We start from the raw sequence: 22581 nt of genomic DNA, 5'->3' as shown, positions 1-22581 counted from the left end.
CGGCGGGCGCTCGCTCTCCAGCCCGGCTGCGTTTCAATGGGAGCGCTGCTGCGCTAGAGACGGCTCGCCACACTCCGCAAGATATTGCGAGACTGGCCTCTCGCTGACCACTTATGAAACGCAAACCAGTGCATTCAAGACATGCACTTTATCACTCGCAACGTTCTCTGGGAGTTAAACCCATAACCTAGGCGTAACTATGGCGGAGCTATGCATTCCTGAAGAAGGTCATACAAGTTGCAATACAAGTTGCTTTGGATAAAAGTCAAATTAAAATTTATTCATGTAGCGCTTTATACAATACAGATTGTTTCAAATCAACTTCACAGTAATAAACAGCATTAAAGGGATAGTTCACCCAAAATTGTCATTTACTCACTCATACAGTACAGTATGTCGTTTCAAACCTGTATGAATTTGTTCTTCTTCTCTTGAGCACAAAAGAAGATTTTGGAGAACAGTTGCTGGTAGCCACTGACTTTCAAGGTAGTGAAAAGTCAATGGCTACCAGTAACTATTTGGCCAATCCAAAATAAGATATCTTGAAAAATGTTGACCACTAAACATTCTTCAAAAGATTTTCTTTTGTGTTCAACAGACAAAATGAACTCATACAGGTTTGGAACAACTTAAGGGTGTGTAAATGTTGACAATCGTAATTTTTGTGTGAACTATGTCATTCATTTTGCTAAATTCTTCCATTATATGACAGTATATCCAAAAGACAATAGTGTCATAATTCAGATCATTGTTGTTTAAGATGACACACTGAAGAAAGCATTTGCCAAATGCATATATGTGACCCTGGACCACAAAATCAGTCTTAAATGGCACGGGTATATTTGTAGCAATAGCCAACAATTCAATTTTGTATCGGTCCATTGTATCGGTCTACCAAGCTATCGATTTCTCTTTTAGGCCAAAAATCATTATGATATTGAGTAAAGATCATATTAAGACATTTTGTACATTTCGTACTGTAAATATATCCAAACTTAATTTTTGATTAGTAATATTCATTGCTAAGAACTTCATTTGGACTACTTCCAAGGCGATTTTCTCAATATTTACATTTTTTTGCACACTCACATTCCAAATTTTCAAATAATTGCATCTCGCCTACATACATACAGTAGACTTACTTGAAGTATATACTATATAACGAATCTCAACCGCTTGGTTGTCTTTATCATCACAAAATGTATACTATAAAGTTGCCAGCATTAAATAAAAATATAGTACATCCAATTCTACTTGCATACAAACAATACACATGTAAAACAATATATCATAAATAGCTTAGTTTGCTGCATGATTGTTATATCATCATAATATATAAAGTTGGACATATAGCAAATCTTAACTGCTTGATTGCTTGTTTCTTTACAAAATATAAGCTATATGTAACCCTGGAGCACAAAAGTAAGTAGCATGGGTATATTTGTAGCAATAGCCAAAATACATTGTAGGGGTCAAACCTATAGATTTTTCTGTTATGCCAAAATGTTCCTTTCAGATATTTTGTAAATTCCCTACAGTAAATATATCAAAACTTAATTTTTGTTTAGTAATATGCATTGCTAAGAACTTAATTTGGACAACTTTAAAGGAGATTTTATCAGTTTTTTATTCTTTTGCACCCCCGGTCGAATATTGTCCTATCCCAACAAACCATACATCAATGAAAAGCTTATTTATCTTAAATTCAACCTCAAATTCCAAAAAATTACCCTTATGACTGTTTTTTTGGTCCAGGGTCGCCTGGCTCTAATCTGCTAAAGCGACTATAAAGCTTGAAAATATCAAGATATTATAGACATTAGCATGATTTTCAGTAAAGCAATGAACAATGTGTATTGTAAAAAACGCTATACAAATACATTTGTTTTGATTTGGCAAACATTTAGAGTCACAAGAAAAGGCAAAATTGTTTACTGGTTGTGTACTTATGTATTTAAGTGTATATTTTTCATCATTACAGACTGCGTCATCCGCGCTATTTACGTTAACAACGCTCGGCCTGCCGTTAGTTGTTAACGCAAAGTTACGGCGTCACCGCCATCGGATTGTGAGCACATGCGCTCATGAATAACAAGGTGGGGAGGGTTGCAGTGCGTCACGTGACCTACCTAACGTGGTGGCACGTGGACTGTCGTGGAGGACACACGTCCCCAGGTAGCCCTCAAGCTGGGAGGGCTGGCGCACAACTGCGCAGATGAACACACAAACACGCATTCACAGGTGTGGAGAGAGAAAGAGAGAGTGTTAGTGGGGGTAAAAGTGAACGTGTGAACAGGAAACAAGAGGCAGATGTCAAGAGATGCAGTATAACAACCTGACTGACTGACTGACAGGTGCGTGCTTGAACACTTGAAAAGCTAAAAATCACAGTGCTGCAGATTATTTTTTATGGCAAAGATGGAATTGAAGTCAAAAAGGCTTTTTGTCTTAAACAGAGATCTATATTTTACAGGTTTTGTTAGATTTGCAAATGAGGCATATTCAAAAAATAAGTAGACAAGGAAAAGGCAGATAGAAAGACAGACAGACAGACAGGCAGATAGAGAGACAGACAGATTGATCAACAGAGAGATAAATAGTCACATAGTAAAGCAGATATACAAACAGAGAGACAGATAAACAGTCAATAGATCGATATACATATTAGAGATGCACCAAATGTTTGGCAACCGGAATTAATCAGGAAAATGGCAAATAAATTATACCGAACAATGACGTGACGCGAAATAGAGGCGTGCACTAATGCAGCAAACATGACGACAGTGTAGACGCATTTAAAACCGTCCGAGAAAGACACAAAAATCATTACAAGCACAGACAGCGAGAGACTGTTTATAACCGCATTGTATATCAAAGGGGTGGTTGTTGCTGGTCACTGTATGATGACTAAAATCGCAAAATGGCTTCAAACCATTAGTAAATAAACTACAGAACGTTACGTCTAATACATGCACGAATTGTATTTGTTCTGACAGCGCTGCACAAGCTCCTTAGCCAGAGTTCAAAGTTTAAAGCGCGAGGAAAATCTGCTTAAACAGCATGATGAGAATCATTCATAAATCTGCTGCTGTCAGCAAAAAGTAGTACTGAGGTCTTCTTGTGGGTTTCCGCCAAAATAAAAGTCAACATTCATAAATGTTAGCATTGTAATTTTACTGCTGTTCTGTAAAATAAAAGAAGAAAAGACAAAAATAATGATAACAATCATTGCAACAGCTCTATGTACACATTTATGGTAACATTCTCCTTTGTTCAGCAAGGCTGCGTTTATTTGTACATTAAAAACACATGCCTGATATAAGAAGGGGGTCTTAAAAATGGCCAAAGAATATTTATTACTAACTTATTAATTTTAAGTTAAATTTTAACTAGGCTGTAATGTCTACTAGAATGTTCAAAATGTTCAGTAAATATTTTTAAATTGTTGTTTTGTATTTTTTTTTTTTTTTTTTTCAAAAGCAAGGCAAAATACATGGGGGGAAAAAACATGAAAAACCCAGTGTTTAATTTTGTTTGGCTTCGGCCAAGAATTTTTATTTTGGTGCATCCCTAATACATATATAGACAGACAGACAGATAGATCGATCGATAGAGGAATGAATAGTCAGATATAGACAGATAGACAAACAGACAGACAGATAGATAGATAGATAGATATAGTCATATATACATAGACAGATGGAGAGACAGATAAACAGTCAGCAGACAGACAGATCTCTTTTCTTTAGATAGATCTTCGCACATTTTCATTCAGCATTCTGCTTACCTATCATGTCTTTTGTCTTCTTGAAATGTTTATACCAGCGTCCGAATTCTTGACACTTCGCCGCAGACACATTTGCATAGTAAGTGCTGTTAACAATTGAAGAAATCATACTCTGCAAGACAAAATTTGATGTGTTGTTTAAAATATATGTTGACTCGCAGTACAATAACAATCTCTGTCAAAAATCCTGTGCTACGCACAATTTACCATTATGTATATAGTACACAGTGTCATATCTCGATCCAAAAAATGTATGTAATTTGATTCATGCAATTTTCTTGAAGTAATATAAACTAAAGAGAATACATGTCCCTTTAACAAATGCCACAGAGTATGAACGCGGATGCATACAGGAGGCTCTGTAAGGCAGACAGCAAAGCAGATGATGCTTTGGGGATTTCTGCCCTATATGAATGCAACTCATATTCGCAATCTGTTTTCACAGTCGGAGTTGCATGTTGAGACCACACAACGAGTTCACGTCTCCTCGCTGCCCTAACAGCACGTTTCCTATTCATCTCCTCTGCTTTTTTTTCTTCTTCTTCTTCTATTTTAATACATTCCACTCCAAAAAAAAAAAGAAGCTGAGATTCTTTTTCATTAAACCCAACACTTAACACCTTAATAGCCCTGGGCTACATAGCGCAGAAATTGTTTTGATTGTTATAAATATTCAAAAGATGAAACCATCTGTTTTTAAATTACAGGTACGGCAGCTTTATCATTTTTATAACATGAGCACTTGGGGACTCGGAGGTGGGGAGGAGGGGGGCTTTGCGGCTTACAATAGAGTTTGAGTTTATGGATAACTTCAGCATTCCCGTTTCCAAATGCTCCAATGCATCTTGAAGATCTAGGGATGCGCACTCAGAACGAAGGCTCTTCAGCGGCAGTTATGCATCTCTTGTCAAGAACCGTTTCCCTCTGAAGGGTTCTTGACGTGACTGTAAGGTTCTTTTGAAGATTTGTTTTTGGTGTAAGATTATAGGTTGGGGTGAGAACAGTTTTTCTTTGATATCATACTCTCTATGACAATTGTTCTTCTGTGATATAACAGTTTAAGACATGTTCAGCTATATATTGACTTCAATGGCTCTTTCAATCCAATACGAAAATGTAAAGTGTTAATCACTGATATGATACAGTATATGTGACCCTGGACCACAAAACTAGTCATAAATAGCAATAACCAACAATACATTGTATGGGTCAAAATTATAGATTTTTCTTTTATGCCAAAAATCATTAGGATATTAAGTAGAGATCATGTTCCATGAAGATACCGTAAATATATCAAAACGTAATTTTTGATTAGTAATATGCATTGCTAAAAGCTTCATTTGGATAACTTTAAAGGCGATTTTCTCAATATTTAGATTTTTTTGTTGTTTTTTGTTTTTTTTGCACCCTCAGATTCCAGATTTCAAATTTTGTATCTTGGCCAACTATTGTCTTATCCTAACAAACCATGCCTCAATGGAAAGTGTATTCATTCAGCTTTCAGATGTATAAATCTCAATTTAAAAAAAAAAGTGACTTAAACTAGCTTTTTCAAGACATCATGGAACTTTAAAATGTTCTCTATGACATCTTATGGGGTTTAAAAACATAAAACATTGCTTATGACATAATTTAAAAATTTGAATTGTTCTTCAATGATTTCATACATGTGCCATTTAAAAAGAAAGGTCATTGTGTTAAATCAAATTTTAAAATGTTCTTTTACATCATATGGATTTAAAAAATATATTTGTTTAAGAAATAATATGAAAATTTGAATTATTTTCCTATAATTTCATATGGGGTTTGAATTTTTTTTTTTTTTTTTGACAAAATGGAATTTAAAAAGTCTCTTCCATATGAAACTTGTTACTAGGAAATATACCATATGAAAATGTTCTTACGCACATGGAAATTTAAATTCTTTAAAAATCTTCTATGATTTCATATTGAGTTTAACAAGGCTCCTCTCTTGAAATGAAATTGTTTGCTTGTAGCATAGTAAGGTCATTTAAAATGGTCTTCTATGACACCATATGGAATTCATTTTGGAAATGAATGTTCTCCTATGACATCATACAGAACCTAAAAATTCTCTTTTATGACATCATAAGGAATGGAATTTTGAATTGTTCTTCTATACGATATGATATGGAACTTAATGTTCTCTGACATCATACAGAATTTAAAAAAAACGCCCTATGACATCATATGGAATTTAAAAACATTTTCATTTTGCATAATATAGAAATTTAAATCGTCCTTCTATAATATCATTTGGAGTCTTCTATGACATCATACAGTACAAAATTTCAAACAGCTGGAAATTTAAATAGTTCTCTTATGACATCATATGTGACCCTGGACCACAAAATCAGTCATAAGGGTTTTAAACATCATCTGAAAGCGGAATAAATAAGCTTGTTGGGATAGGACAATATTTGGCTGAGATGCAACTATTTGAAAATCTGGAATCTGAATATTGAGTTACTGAGAAAATCGCCTTGTATAAATGATGTTCTTAGCAATGCATGTTACTAATAAAAATTACGTTTTTATATACTTATGGTAATAAATCTACAAAATATCTAATATCCTAATGATTTTTGGCATAAAAGGTTCACATATGGAATTTGAAAAAATCATCTTCTATGGTACAGAACTAAACAATTCAAATTGAGCCTTTTAAAAGGAATTTTTAAAAGGTTCTCCAATCGCATCAGACTGAAAAAAAACTCTTTTGGACGTCTTTCTCTAGCACGTCTCCATGAACAGGTGCACAGTTCAGCAGGACCAGCCAGGCGAGGGTTAACCACTCACCAAAGTACACATCTCTGTGTACGCTTGAGAAGGACTATTAACCTTTACTGCCAAAGCTTGTGCTGCCGCCGAAATGAAAAGTGTATAACGGTATCCAAGATGAGCAAGAGACCCTCTCCAAAAGCAAGGGCGGAATATGAAACCACAGTGCCATGCTGATAGGAGGCCAGGTTCAAACCGCACATCTGAAGGCCAACTGGCGTTTTAAAATGTCACGGCTTCTTTTATCGCTGATCTGAAACAACAGTCAGGGTGGAAGGGAGCTTACAAACAAAACCATCAACTAACAATAGAAGAGAAATGAAATTACCAAGATTCCATGAGTCATCAAAGATCTGTTTGAGATCTGAACGCTCATATTGGGTACAGTTGACACAGATGTTGCGCAAAGCTCCGTATATTAATCACTCGTCTCAAACTCCCGAGACCCATCCACCACGCGGATAAACACCTCCGCGTAGCCAACGCCAGGAGCCATCAACAGGTAATGGGACAAGCCTCTTTAAAAGATAACCATCGTGAGGCTTATCGGTGCGCCCAGGAAGTCTGTCACGCCGTTATCGACCTAAACCATCTATTTGGCTTTCCGTCACGGGAGAGTCTCATAAAAACGCTCTGTCTCTCGCCAGGCGCTCACTGTTTGTACTTCCTTCTTACGTGCCATCTTTTAGTCTCTCTGTGGAGAGGCTGTTCGCATTGTGTTGGAGAGGTGGGTTAATTCCCCCTCCTTTTCATTTTTTCCTTCAAAAAACGTCTTAATTACAGCTTCTTTTTCGTCCATTGCTGGAGAAAGGGGGGAAAGCCCATGTCAAACCCGAGCAAAGATGGCATTTGACGGCTATTTGCTGCTATGCAACTACACAGCTGCTCTTTCAGGGCCACGGGGTGGGTGGGGAGCTCTATTGTTGTGGTCGTCTGAGGGGACACAGGGGTTAAGTTTGATCACAGGGAAACATACGTGTGCTGAAAGACGGCTGATGAGCGGGAGGGGCCCTGCGAGCAAACCTGGACGAGCAATTTACTTTTCTCCTTTCTTTAGCGGTGCACGAAAAATGGGTCTGACGGCAGACGATTTGTATTCTGCTGAAAACAATATCCATGTTTTTTTGGGGGGTAGCCAGGTCATCTTTAGTTCAAAAACACAATGAACTAGGAATGGGTCAACTAGTCAATTATTAAGGTCAATTGGTGGGTTTGTACATTTTTGTACTTTGGCTTACGTTTTTTTCTTTTTTGGAGTGTCACACTTAAGAGGGGATAAATTTACTGTATATATTATACACTCTTTAAAATAAAGGTGCTTCACGATGCCATAGAAAAACCTTTTTTGTCTAAATGGTTCCATAAAGAACCTTTAACATCTGAAGAACCTTTCTGTTTCTCAAAAGGCTCTTTGTGGTAAAAGAAGGTTCTTCAGATTATAAAAAGTAAGAAAGTGATGGTACGTTAAAGAACCTTTGACTGAATGGCTCTCTGTGGAACCAAAAATGGTTCTTCTATGGCATCGCTGTGAAGAACCTTTTAAAGCACCTTTATTTTTAAGAGTGCATATATAAATGCTTTTTAAAGGAGACTTTTCTGCTCATCAAGGCTGTGTTTATTTGATTAAAAATACAGAAAAATAACTGTGATATTGTGAAATTTTAATGCAATTTAAAAGAATATTTTTATATTTTAGTATGCTTTAAAATATAATTTATTCCTGTTATGCAATGCTGAGTTTTCAGCATCATTACTCAGTATGCAGTGTCACATGATTCTTCAGAAATCATTCTAATATGCTGACTTATTATCAGTGTTGGAAACAGTTGTGCTGCTTAATTTTTTTTTTTGGAACATGTGATACTTTTTTTTATTTTGGGATGCTTTGATAAATAAAATGTTAAAAAGATCAGCAATGGAGTAAGTCTATTTTTTCTTTCTTTCTCTACTACTTTTATTAAAGGTTGTATCAGCGATTTCTAGCCTAAAACATAGAGTGTCAATTTCAGCTGACCTTTCTTCACGATCCGCTCGCTGCCTGCCCCATAAATTGTCTGTGAAAAAAACGCGTCTCTCTGGTCAGCCTAGGGTCCGAGATATGCCAAAAAAAACAATCGGCACTACCAACCTTTCCACAGATAAACAAACAGTGTTCCAACCAATCAGTGTCAGGGGTTTGGTGTTGTGGACTTTCCTACTGGTGCTGGGATGTGAGGGAGGCGGAGCGAAAGTCCACAACACCAAACCCCTGACGCTGATTGGTTGGAACACTGTTTGTTTATGTGTGGAAAGGTTGGTAGTGCCGATTGTTTTTTTGGCATATCTCGGACCCTAGGCTGACCAGAGAGACGCGGTTTTTTCACAGACAATTTATGGGGCAGGCAGCGAGCGGATCGTGAAGAAAGGTCAGCTAAAATTGACACTTTATGTTTCAGGCTAGAAATCGCTGATACAACCTTTAAGCAAGGATGTGTTAAATTGAAAAAAAGTGATAGTAAAGACTAATATTGTTAGAAAAGATTTCTATTTTGAATAAACGCTGTCCTTTTTAACTTTTTAGTCATCAATGAATCCTGAAAAAAGTATCACAGGTTTCAAAAAATATTAAGCAGCATAAGGATCATGTGACATTGAAGACTGGAGTAATGGCGGATAGAAATCCAGCTTTGCATCACAGAAATAATGGCCATTTGGGATGAATTTTGCCATTTTTTAAACAAAAATGCACATACGCACATAAATGCATGCATAACATTAATGCATTTGGCTGTTTTGCACCATTTTTTGGCCATTTGGGATGAATTTTGCAACTTTCTTTAACAAAAAATGGTATATTGACTTACAGGAAAGCACATAAATGCATGCATAACATTAATGCATTTGGCTGTTTTGTACCATTTTTTGGCCATTTGGGATGGATTTAGCAACTTTTTTTAACAAAAAATAGTGTATTTACTTACAGGAAAGCACATAAATGCATGCACAACATTATTGCATTTTGCTGTTTTGTACCATTTTTGGGCCATTTGGATGAATTTTGCTACTTCTTAACAAAAAAATGGTGTATTGACTTACAGGAAAGCACATAAATGCATGCATAACATTGATGCATTTGGCTGTTTTGTACCATTTTTGGCCATTTGGGATGAATTTTGCAACTTTCTTTAACAAAAAATGGTATATTGACTTACAGGAAAGCACATAAATGCATGCATAACATTAATGCATTTGGCTGTTTTGTAACATTTTTTGGCCATTTGGGATGGATTTAGCAACTTTTTTAAACAAAAAATAGTGTATTTACTTACAGGAAAGCACATAAATGCATGCACAACATTAATGCATTTGGCTGTTTTGTACCATTTTTTTGGCCATTTGGGATGGATTTAGCAACTTTTTTAACAAAAAATAGTGTATTTACTTACAGGAAAGCACATAAATGCATGCATAACACTGATGCATTTCGCTGTTTTGTACCATTTTTGGGCCATTTGGATGAATTTTGCTACTTCTTGACAAAAAAATGGTGTATTGACTTACAGGAAAGCACATAAATGCATGCATAACATTGATGCATTTGGCTGTTTTGTACCATTGTTGGCCATTTGGGATGAATTTTGCAACTTTCTTTAACAAAAAATGGTATATTGACTTACAGGAAAGCACATAAATGCATGCATAACATTAATGCATTTGGCTGTTTTGTACCATTTTTTGGCCATTTGGGATGGATTTAGCAACTTTTTTTAAACCAAAAATAGTGTATTTACTTACAGGAAAGCACATAAATGCATGCACAACATTATTGCATTTTGCTGTTTTGTACCATTTTTGGGCCATTTGGATGAATTTTGCTACTTCTTAACAAAAAAATGGTGTATTGACTTACAGGAAAGCACATAAATGCATGCATAACATTGATGCATTTGGCTGTTTTGTACCATTTTTGGCCATTTGGGATGAATTTTGCAACTTTCTTTAACAAAAAATGGTATATTGACTTACAGGAAAGCACATAAATGCATGCATAACATTGATGCATTTGGCTGTTTTGTACCATTTTTTGGCCATTTGGGATGAATTTTGCAACTTTCTTTAACAAAAAATGGTATATTGACTTACAGGAAAGCACATAAATGCATGCACAACATTACTGCATTTTGCTGTTTTGTACCATTTTTGGGCCATTTGGATGAATTTTGCTACTCCTTAACAAAAAAAATGGTGTATTGACTTACAGGACAGCACATAAATGCATGCATAACATTGATGCATTTGGCTGTTTTGTACCATTTTTTGGCCATTTGGGATGGATTTTGAAACTTTTTTTAACCAAAAATAGTGTATTTACTTACAGGAAAGCACATAAATGCATGCATAACACTGATGCATTTCGCTGTTTTGTACCATTTTTTGGGCCATTTTCTCAGCTTCTTACACAATGAGTGTCATGTCAAAGTCAAATGAAAACTACTTCAACTTTGAAAAACACATCAAGATTTGGTTGAACTCTGTCTGACAAGCTAGTTTTACTAAGAAAAAAGTCTGGTTGGTGTAAGAAGGTCCATCTAATCAACAATTACAAAAGGCTTCCTTTAAGAATGACTAGCCAACTAGTCATACACGAAGTTGCAACATAGCTTTGTAAAAAAGCACTGGATTCACAATCCCCCTCCATTCTGGCCTAATTCTCCTTCTGATTCTCCATTCATTAACCTTTTCAAGAGCAGGGATTACCATTCGGAGTATCAAGACAACGCTAATCCTATAAAAGTGCGTGTTCGTTCTTAAATCGGCCTGATCTCTCCAACTCTTCCTGTTCAACAGCAAAACTGTTCACCTACATAAAAAGGTCACCTCTACTAGGTTAAGACGACCCTAACACGGCAGACAAGGCATCCTGTTCTAACCGAGAAGTAACGACTAAAATTAGCAAAAGACACTCCTCCTTCACACCAGTGAGAGAAATCAGAAACAACAAAAGCAGAAAACTCCCCCTCCCCCGAAAATTGCAGCACACACGCGTGCGGGCCGCCCAGCCTACAGCATGCGAGCTGTGAGCGGACTCTAATTCAGTGTAAGTACCGGGCCGCTGCTCAGTGGGAATAGCTCACATATGGACTGTAAACAGAGTGATTAGAGAGATGTGGAGCGGCCCAGCCCCTGCACTGCCTGAACAGCACCCTGGGACTCTTTACATCACCACACACGCACACACCTGCAGGTAAAGAACGGGCTTCCCTGAGACCAAATACACTGCGATTGCGCCAACACACCAGCTCAAACACTCGTCTTTGCTTAAGCATTTAAACGACAGCTCTGCTTACTTTAAACCCAGAGTGAATCTCATGGAAACATGTCCAGGTCATATTTCACCTCAAAATCAAGAGGGATACATTGTTAAAAAGAGATTAGAAAAGAAAGGACCATACAAATATTTTGTGTTATTTTCAATACATTTAAACAGATTTCCCTCCACTCAAATTCTCATTACTGTAATAGTCTGGATGTTTTATGTTTTGTTCACTTTTTTACTGATTATTCTCAAAGGTGATTCTTGTGAGATTTTCATTATTGTAATACAGTAATTTGTTATTATGTAACACTTTTTAAAACAGCATAAATAAAAAAAGCATAGTATTACGAGTCAAAACTCATATCATCATGCTGTATAAATACTTTATTCAAATAGAATATTTTAGTTTTAAAATCAATAGTAAATTCACATATTATTTTGTTAATTTTTTTGCATTATAAATTCTCATTACTGTGATAGTTTGGGTCTCTTTCATCTCATTTCTTCCTGATTATTTTAAAAGGTGATGCTGATGAGATTTTCATTATGGTAATACAGTATTTTTAACACTTTGTTTTTTAAATCAGCATAAATCATGCTGTATAAATAGTTTTGAAAGATTTTATAAAAATTTAATTTTAGAATAGATTTTTTTTTGCATTATTTTCAGTACAATTAAGCAGATTTCCCCCCTTAAATTTTCATTACTGTAATAGTCTGGATGTTTTATGCTTCACTTTTTTCCTGATTATGGTGAGATTTTCATTATGGCAATACAGTAATTTTTTATATTATATAACACTATTTATATCATATATATATATATATATATATATATATATATATATATATATATATATATATATGTGACCCTGAACCACAAAACTAGTCTTAAGTCGCTGGGGTATATTTGTAGCAATAGCCAAAAATACTTTGTATGGGTCAAAATTATTGATTTTTCTTTTATGCCAAAAATCATTAGGAAATTATGTAAAGATTATGTTCCATGAAGATTTTTGGTAAAATTCCTACCGTAAATATATCAAAATGTAATTTTTGATTAGTAATATGCATTGTTAAGAACTTAATTTGGACTACTTTAAAGGTGTTTTTCTCAGTATTTTGAATTTTTTGCCCCCTCAGATTCCAGATTTTCAAATAGATGTATCTCGGCCAAATATTGTCCTATCCTCACTGAGCTTTCATATGATGTATACATCTCAATTTTGTAAAATTTTACCTTATGACTGGTTGTGTGGTCCAGGGTCACACATACATATATATATATATATATATATATATAAATTTTTTATTTTTTTTACTAATATTTTCAATACAATTTATCAGAATTCGCCCTTCAAATTCTCATTACTCTAGTAGTCTGGATATTTTATATTATACTTTTTTCCTGATTATTCTCAAAGTTGATTGAGATTGTGTAATTTTTTAGTTTTAAAATTCAAGCCTACTGAAAAAAAAAATTCTCATTACTGTAATTGTTCTTATTATTATTCTGAAAGATTCTGATGAGATTTTCATTATTTTTTTTCATTTTTTCTTTCATTATTTTCAATACAATTTATCTGATTCCCCTCAAATTCTCATTACTATCTGAATATTTTACATTTGACCTTTTTTCCTGATTATTCACAAATGTGATTGTGAATTTTTTTGTAGATTTTTTTTTGTTTTAAAATAAATAGTAAATTCACATTAAAAATCAAGCCTATTTTCAGGACCAGTCAATTTATTTCTTCTTTTTTTTTTTTTGCATTATTTCCCGCCTAAAATTCTCTGTATTTTATTTTCTGATTATTCTGAAAGGTGATTCTGATTAGATTTGCATTATGGTAATACAGTAATTTTTTCAAAAAAGATTAAATATTATATTATATTAATACATAAATAGTATATTAAAATCTAACCTTTCAGTATTAAAATAAATATTTAAAATATTTATAATAAATCTGCTTTTTTTGCATTACAATAATGGGAACGTGAGCTGTAATTGTCATTAAAATATTTTTAAATATTTTTTTTAAAACAAAACACGATTCTTTCTTTCTACAGATTTTAAGGTTAAAACTCGACACGTTGACAGGTTTCGTGAGATTCACCCATAACAGTTCACAGCTTGTAATGCATTATCAAGATCATTGTGGTTCACCCATTGTTTACCCAACAATACTCACATTCACAATGGCGAGCACTGCTGCAACAGCATCAAAATAAAGTGCATTAATCTACAGGGATGACAATGGCTATTGATTTGGATTTCTATGGCAATTCTGTCCATTTCCACTCTATCAAACTCTGGGCATTTGAAAAGGGACACTTGCAATCTTGGCAACTAGACGTGGAAGGCTCCAGCACCTGTGATAAGGGACATTCTTTTGCCAGAGAGCTCTGGTTCATGTCTTTGAGTAACTCCTTGAGCGCATTTCTTACTGTAGAGTGGGTCCACTGCTCTGGAGGAAGGTCTTCCAGTTTAGGACAACTGCAAAAAGAGATAGAACAAGAGAGAGAGAGAGAGAGATGGGAAAGAGAAACAAAAGAGAGAGAGGACGGTGAGCATTGGGCTTTGCTTTCCTGCTGCAAGCGTCCCTCTAAGACAGACAGATTTCATTTGGCGCATGAAGCAGATGCATCTGGAGTCTCTCTCCTCTCTCTCTCTCTCTCTCCTGATTGTTCTGATTAGTTAATTACTTTATACAACACATCTGCTGTATTGATGCATGAATTATACATCAGCTGCATGTGGCGACTATTATTTCACGTTACTTCTACCTTCCTGCCTTGATGTGCTTGCTAAAACAATTTAAGGTGTTTCCATCTAAATTTCGACGCTAGATGCATTAAAAAAAGACCAGCATCCACTATCATCCAAATACTTTATTTAAAAGGAAAAAATCCAGTATTTAGAACATTTATGCATGTGTGTTTGGTGGAAAAAATGCACCATCAAATCAACGGAGAAAACACAGCTGCATTCAGGGTGTCATTAATGAATGCTTGTTCAATAGGACGCAATAAATGGCAAGCTGCCAAGAAAATATCGCAACAAATCAGAGATGTTTGACGCCAGCATGCAATGAAAATTTCTGCGCCACTAGTGTGACAAAACGGAATTGCAAAAACAATGACTGTTTTCAAACAGTCTGCAATTGAAGACAGGGAAACCTGTTTGGTAACACTCATAGAATACCAAACTGAATGCATAAAAATAATAAGAATTATTATTATTGCTTTAAGTATGCATGTACATATGATTGAGATATACATACATATATATATATATATACACACACATATATACACTGCCATCCGAAAGTTTGGGATCAGTAAGATTTTTAATGTTTTTAAAAAAAATATGTTTATCAAGGCTGCATTTACTTGATCAAAAATACATAAAAAATGTAATATTGTAAAATATTATTACAGTTTAAATTAATCCTGTTCTATATTAATAGGTTTTAAAATATAATTTATTCCTGTACTGCAAAGCTGAATTATTATCAGCCATAACATCAGTTTTCATTGTTTGATTCATTCTAATATGCTGATTAATTATGGAATTTTGAATTTTTATTATCAATTTTGGAAACAGTTGTGGTGCTTAATATTTATTTTGGAACCTGTGATTCTTTTTTAGGATTCCTGATGAATAAAAAGATAAAATAACAGCAAAATATAAATCTTTTCTAACAATTTAAGTCTTTGCTATCACGTTTTATTAATTTAACACATCCTTGGTGAATAAAAAGCATTAATTTCTTTCAAAAAAAGAAAGACGAAAAATTGACTGACCCCAAACATTGTTACAAAAGATTTCTAATTTAAATAAACACTGTTCTTTTCAGCTTTTTATTTGTTAAAGAATTATGGAAAAAGAGTAAAACAGGTTCCAAAAGAAATGTTAAGCAGCACAACTGTTTTCAACATTGAAAAAAAAAAAAAAGATTTCTGAAAGATCATGTGACACTGAAGACTGGAGTAATGATGCTAAAAATGCAGTTTTGCATCACAGGAATAGAATGCATTTTAAAATATATTCACATACAGTTATTTTAAATTGAAATATTATTTCAGAATATTACATTTTTGAACAAACAAAATGCAGCCTTAATGAGCATTAAAAAACATTTTAAAACCATTAAAAATCTTACTGATCTCAAACTTTTGAGCAGCAGTGTATATATATCCACAAAAACAATTCTAATACTGATAAAATTCAGCTTGCTTAGGTTGAAAAAACATCTGTTTGGATGAAACATGGACTGAAAATATACTAAAAATCTGAATATATATATAAATATATTAGTGCTGGGCAACAAATAAATGGTGATTAGTGCAGATATGATTTTTTAAAGAAAAATATGTTGTTTATATATATGCTATAAATATATACACACACATGTAAATATTTTTTATAACATATACTGTATGTGTATGTCTTTATATATGGGTCAAAGATGAAAAAAGGGTTGAAGCATAACAACAATAAGTTTAATACAGCTTTAAATTGATGTTTAAAAAAAAAAAAAAAAAAAAAAACATTAAAAAGTTTACTGCTTAATTTAATTGCATTTTTATTTTTGTTTTTCTGAGAAAAAAAAACATTTTAAAGGCATGCATTTTTACATAAAATTTAAAATTTTTCCCTAATTTATAGAAGACACCCACTAAAATGTCATTTGTTGTAACAATCTTGTCATGCATATTTACAACAAAAATCATTTTATGACATATTAAATTAAATTACTTGTACCTCAAATACTAATTTGTTGTAATTCCACAATTTTAAAATTTGCCACTGTCCTAGGTTTTGTCAGAAATAATTTTTTACTCATTTAAACACACCAAAAATAATTAATATGCTCCTCTATTTTTTATACATTTTAACTTGTACAAATCAGAATAAGCATGTTTGTTTTTATTTATATGTTAAATATTGTGTTACACTGATTAACAATGTAACGTTATTTCAATTAAATTGACATTTTATTCTCCAAAAACGTATTTGAAACCTTAAAAGTAGACACTTCACTAATGTGCTTTCTATTTAATGTGGACATCTTAAGATCTTTGACCCATATACACAATAAATATACACACACACACATATATTATATAAACAAAAACTTTTATTTTTGATTTGATTAGTCACGAATAATCATGGCCCAGCACTAAAATATATGCAAAAGAAAGACAGGAAATATTTAAAAATAAATGTCATTTCATCTCTGCACAGTATTCTTTATAAAAGCTTTTTTTTTTTGCATGATTCCTACATGAAGCTGATGCTGCGAATAAAAATGACATACTTAGTCTTGAATTTCTGTTATAAAAAGGCTTCCCGGATTAATAATTAAATATTGATGGTTTCATAGTTCTTTAAAACACTGGAGTAATTGGATGAGCGGTAGTACTGCTGTAATGTGCAATTAACACGTCTATGTTTGCACATAGACACACACACGAAAAGAAAAGGAGAGACTGGATCCGGCACACCTTAAAGTGTGAGACAGCCACACTGCCTCTGGAGACGAGACAGATAGAGACAGACAGATGTACATGGATGTCTACTGAAAAAGGAAGAGGTGTGTCTGCGTGTGCCCACAGCAGTGGCTTGTGGGAAAAACAGCACTGTATGTGGCGGCACTGCTGCGTTATGTTGTGGGTACAGTAGATGGGAAACACTGACCTGTGTAGCTGGATTTTCAGCGTGACCACATGGTACACATCCTGTAACATGTCTGCCACTGTGGCGTCAGGTGCATCCGTCACGTAGGAAAGAGGCACGGGGTTCCACTTGCCCACCTGAATCAGACCTGCGGTGAAGCGACACGATTTACCACAGACAGACACTTACATGACACTATATTTTATCACTTCTTACACATTCATGTTTCTAAATACTTATTGATACAGTAACATGCTTCAAATTCATAATAATGTCCAGAAATCTAGTTAACTGCCTACATTTGCAGAGAGCAACACATGCATCTTTAGCAGACAACACAATCCCATAATACATTGTGACAGGGTTAATTACAAAATGTATCCAAGATGGCATGCGAAATGACAGAAATGCTGGTTATAAATACAAATGTATTGGCAAAATATAATTAAGATTGACAATTTTAACCAATACTTGTACATGCTTTTTTTTTTAATGCTTTTGAATAACGTTTCTTAAGCTCAGCAAGCCTGATTTGATTAACACTACAGTAAAAGCAGTAATATTGTGAAATATTATTATGATTTAAAAAACACTTTTCTTTGTGAAAATCGAATTTATTTCTGTGACACAAAACTGACTTTTCAGCATCATTACTTTAGTTTTCAGGCTTCAGAAATGATTCGAACATGCTGATTTGCAGCTCAGGAAGCATTTATTATAATCACTGTTGAAAACAGTTGTCATATTTTTGTAGAAACTAACATTTTTTATCAGGATTGATAAATAGAAAGGTGTAAAGAGCAGAATTTATTTAAACTAGAAATCAATTGTAACATTATAAATGTCTTTACTGTTGCTTTTTTATCAAACTGAGTCACTGTATTCATAAGACTGTACATTTTTATTTTATTTTATTTTAAATAGAAATCTTTCATAGCATTATAAAGGCATTTACGGTCACTTTTGATCAATATAAGGCTAAATAAACGTATTAAAATGTAATAAAGCACTTAGTATGTGAAGTTCTTTGACATTAAATTGATTATTTGAACGTTTTTCCACTCGCTTAATGACTGCAACTTTCATGATCATTAAAACTTTAGACATTTGACTTTCAGTATTTTGAAAATTGCATTAAAGCGAATACATTTTATAAAATAAAAATTGATAAAATCAGGTAATTTTAGGCATTTTTTGCCATTTTATCAATTCAATGCATCCTTGCTGAGTAAATATATTCCTTTCATATATAAATATCACATTGTTAACTTAACCACACATTATAATGTCAAATTCTTTTGTGAATAGCTTTCGAAACACAGCCAAGTTTCTTTCCAATGTAATACCAGAAAAATGTTGGTTGGAAATACACATTTAATGCCGAAATATAATTAAGATTGACCATTTTAACTCCTTAGCATTCCTGTCAAACTTAACTCAATGCAAAAAGTTCTGCGGGTGGAACGTTGGAACACTAAGGGGTTAACCAATATGTGACCCTGGACCACAAAACCAGTCTTAAGTCGCTGGGGTATATTTGTAGCAATAGCCAAAAATACATTGTATGGGTCAAAATTATTGATTTTTCTTTTATGCCAAAAATCATTAGGAAATTAAGTAAAGATCATGTTCCATGTAGATTTTTTGTAAAATTCCTACTGTAAATATATCAAAATGTAATTTTTGATTAGTAATATGCATTGCTAGGAACTTAATTTGGACAACTTTAAAGGTGATTTTCTCAGTATTTTGATTTTTTTGCACCCTCAGATTCCAGATTTTCCAATAGATGTATCTCAGCAAAATATTGTCCTATCCTAACAAACCATACATCAATAGAAAGCTTATTTATTGAGCTTTCATGTGATGTATACATCTCAGTTTTGTAAAATTTTACCTTATGACTGGTTTTGTGGTCCAGGGTCACATATTTGTGTATGTTTTTTTTTTTTTTTTTTTTTTTTTAAATACTTTTGGAGTTAGTTAAATTTTTTTAATGCTTTTGAAATAAGTTTCTTAAGCTCACCAAGGCTGCATTTATTTGATTAACACTACATTAAAAGCAGTAATATTGTAAAAAAAAAAAAAAAAAACTTTTTCAGCAAAAAAATTGACTTTTCAGCATCATTGCATTAGTTTTCAGGCTTCAGAAATCATTCAAACATGCTGATTTGCAGCTCAGGAAGAATTTATTATAATCTGTCATATTTTGTAGAAACTCATACTTTTTATCAGAATTAATAAATAGAAAGTACTAAAGAAAATAATTGATTTAAACTAAAATGTAGAAATGTATTTGATCATGTCTTTCCACTCTTTTAACGCTTGTCATTAAAACTAAAACTTTTATAAACAGAATTTATTTGAAATAGAAATCTTTCATAGCATTACAAATGTATGTACGGTCACCTTTGATCAATATAAGGCATTGTTGCTGAATAAATGTATTAAAATGTACTAAAGCCCTTGGTATGTACATTTCTTTGACATTAAATTGTTTGAAATTTTCCTTTTAAATATCTTATGTCATTAAAACTTCTGACATTACTTTCAGTATTTTAAAAATGGCATTAAAGCTAATATATTTTATTACGTTTATTTTATTCATTTTTTTGCTATTTTTTTATCAATTGAATTCATCCTTGCTGAGTAAAGGTATTCCTTTCATAAATGAATATCACATTGTTAACTTAACCACACATTATAATGTCAAATTCTTTTGTGAATAGCTTTTGAAACACAGCCATGGTATTTCTAAAGTTTCTTTTCAATGTAATACCATGGTATTTTTATACAGGGTTGCAAAAAGGCAGTCTTACACACAAAAAAAATATTTCTCGAACATATGTTGTCTGTCGACTGGCAGTAAATGAGAATCTGAAAAAAAAAAAAAACAAGATCCAGAAGATCCAAAGAAAAAAGAAATTATGATGGACAGCCTGCAATAAATTACAGGCTGAAGGCTACGGCTCTTAAAATAGCCCCCAACTCCATAAAGCGAGCAATTAGAAACCGCAGGCCCACCTCCACACTCGTTCCCATTGAGAAAAGTGTGATTACAGAGAGCAGGAGGCGCACCTGTGTGTTCCTGCCTCTACCCACAACCCCCCTGACCTCGGCATCAGGTCAGCTTGAGCAGAAGCATGCATGCGCTACCAGAACATAGCCAACAAATCACTCCAAAAATATCTCTGTTTAGCCTCCAAAAATATCCGAGCATCTGCCCGGCGTTTTATGACTCATGATTCTGATCTAACGGCAAAAAAAAAAAAAAACACATGCACATTCTGGAGAAATAGGTATAGTCGTGTAGCATGTGTTTGCAGGCCATGTTTAGGATGTTATAAAGCGTCGTACCTTTAGCCTGTGCGGCCGAACTGTGCGAGTAGCCCAGGGAGAGCAAGGCCATCTCGATTAGCTGGTTGAAGAGCATGTCCTTCCTGACCAGAACAAACTCAGCATGTTCCTCTTTGCTGTCAAACTCGATGGGGCTCTCGTAGTGCTCCACCACACAAAACACTGGCAGCATGTTACCTAGCAAAAACAAGACAGCAAGCTTTACACCATTGCATTGAGTGTGCAACACAACAGGGAGATGCTAAAATGCCACAGATTTTGAACAACTGTATTATTTTTGTTGCACATTCAGGCAAAAATGCAAAAGTTCAATCAAACGTTGTTTTTAATTATAGCATGTTGCTATGTCATTAATAGGAAGGTGATTTTGAAAAACCTTGAACCCTAAGCATAAGCAATAGCAAAAATGACATTTGCCTTTGCATGTAATCTTCAATAACACCACCTTATATGAATTTCGGAGTGCTGATACCAAAAATAGTATTTGTTTTTTTCTATCACATCATATTTTCTTTTACGAAAGGATGCATTTGAAAGGTGAAGTTGTTGCTTTATCCCTTAATCAGCAGAAAAACTGCCACTAAGACACAGTTCCCATATTCCTCTGAGATAATTTATAACAATTTGTTCCATTATCAGCAGATTTTCATATCTATGACATTATTTTATGTTAAAATGACGGCCAGTGACGGAAGAAAATGCAAAAACATGAGCCAGATTTTTTTTTCTGCTACATCTGTGGGTGTTTTACTACTATGTAAAGCTCTTTGACATTAAACTTGTATTTGAGTATTTGAACTTTTTTCCACTCTTTCAACACTTGTCATTAAAACTGAAACTTTTATAAACAGAATTTATTTGAAATAGAAATCTTATAAATGTAATTACTAACACTTTTAATGAATATATCATCCTTGCTGAATAAATGTGTTAAATAGTACTTCATATGTAAAGATTTTTCCTCTCGTTTAATGAGTGCAACTTTTATGATACCTTTTACATATCATTAAAACCTCTGACATTTGACTTTTATTATTTTGAAAATTGCATTGAAGCTGATTTTTGTTTTAAGTTTTGGTTGAAGTTTTATTGCCATTTTTTGCAAATCAGATGATTTTTTTCATGCAAGGCTGTGTTATCAATTGACTATCATCTGCTATAATGGTGCTACAATAAAGCAGCATTGTAACACACATAATTAGATCAGAACGCAGAACAAGCGGAGACGACGTCAACGAAACAGCTCTGCTATTTAAACGCGTTAGCGCACTAAAAGGTTAGAGCTCATCGTGGGTTTAACGCTTTATTTATTGTTAAGGTGCTCAAATCACATTAGAATACTTCTTCAGGCAGATCCCAGTACCCTTCCCATGATGCCGTGCAGCGACTCCCAATGTACCGTATAGCCTTGAGGTTTACGAGTCTGTGTAAACAGCGTGCCGCTATCAGGGAAAAAAAAAAAAAACTAAAAATCTCGGTCCAAAGCTGTCATGTGTTCGGGTTTACTGTGCAAATATCACATAATACCAGCCAGCTGCAACACTCCGGTGATGAAATTTCAGGAACTTCATGATCTCTTGGACCCAGGATCTTTATTTTTACAGGGTTTACTAGAGGCTGGGGGTAATATCAACGCCGTCTATCCGGGGCAATCGT

General features: G+C 33.9%; 1 protein-coding gene across 3 annotated transcripts in view; it reads right to left on the bottom strand.

The window, feature by feature from the left end:
* satb1b (SATB homeobox 1b) overlaps window positions 1-22581 on the bottom strand; it is a 74956-nt gene that overhangs the window by 39649 nt on the left and 12726 nt on the right. For 2 of the 3 annotated variants that reach the window (XM_073847418.1, XM_073847419.1), the window contains exons 3-7: window positions 20926-21102; window positions 17590-17716; window positions 14259-14382; window positions 3788-3899; window positions 2130-2207 (exon numbers count right to left, since the gene is read on the bottom strand). In XM_073847418.1, coding sequence (XP_073703519.1) covers window positions 2130-2207; window positions 3788-3899; window positions 14259-14382; window positions 17590-17716; window positions 20926-21102 — 618 coding nt within the window. The remainder of the gene's footprint in view (window positions 1-2129; window positions 2208-3787; window positions 3900-14258; window positions 14383-17589; window positions 17717-20925; window positions 21103-22581) is intronic. The other variant, XM_073847420.1, reaches the window with a different exon arrangement.

The sequence above is a fragment of the Garra rufa genome, chromosome 9 (genome assembly GCF_049309525.1).
Source record: "Garra rufa chromosome 9, GarRuf1.0, whole genome shotgun sequence".
NCBI lineage: Eukaryota > Metazoa > Chordata > Actinopteri > Cypriniformes > Cyprinidae > Garra > Garra rufa.
This window is presented reverse-complemented; position numbering and strand designations above follow the sequence as displayed.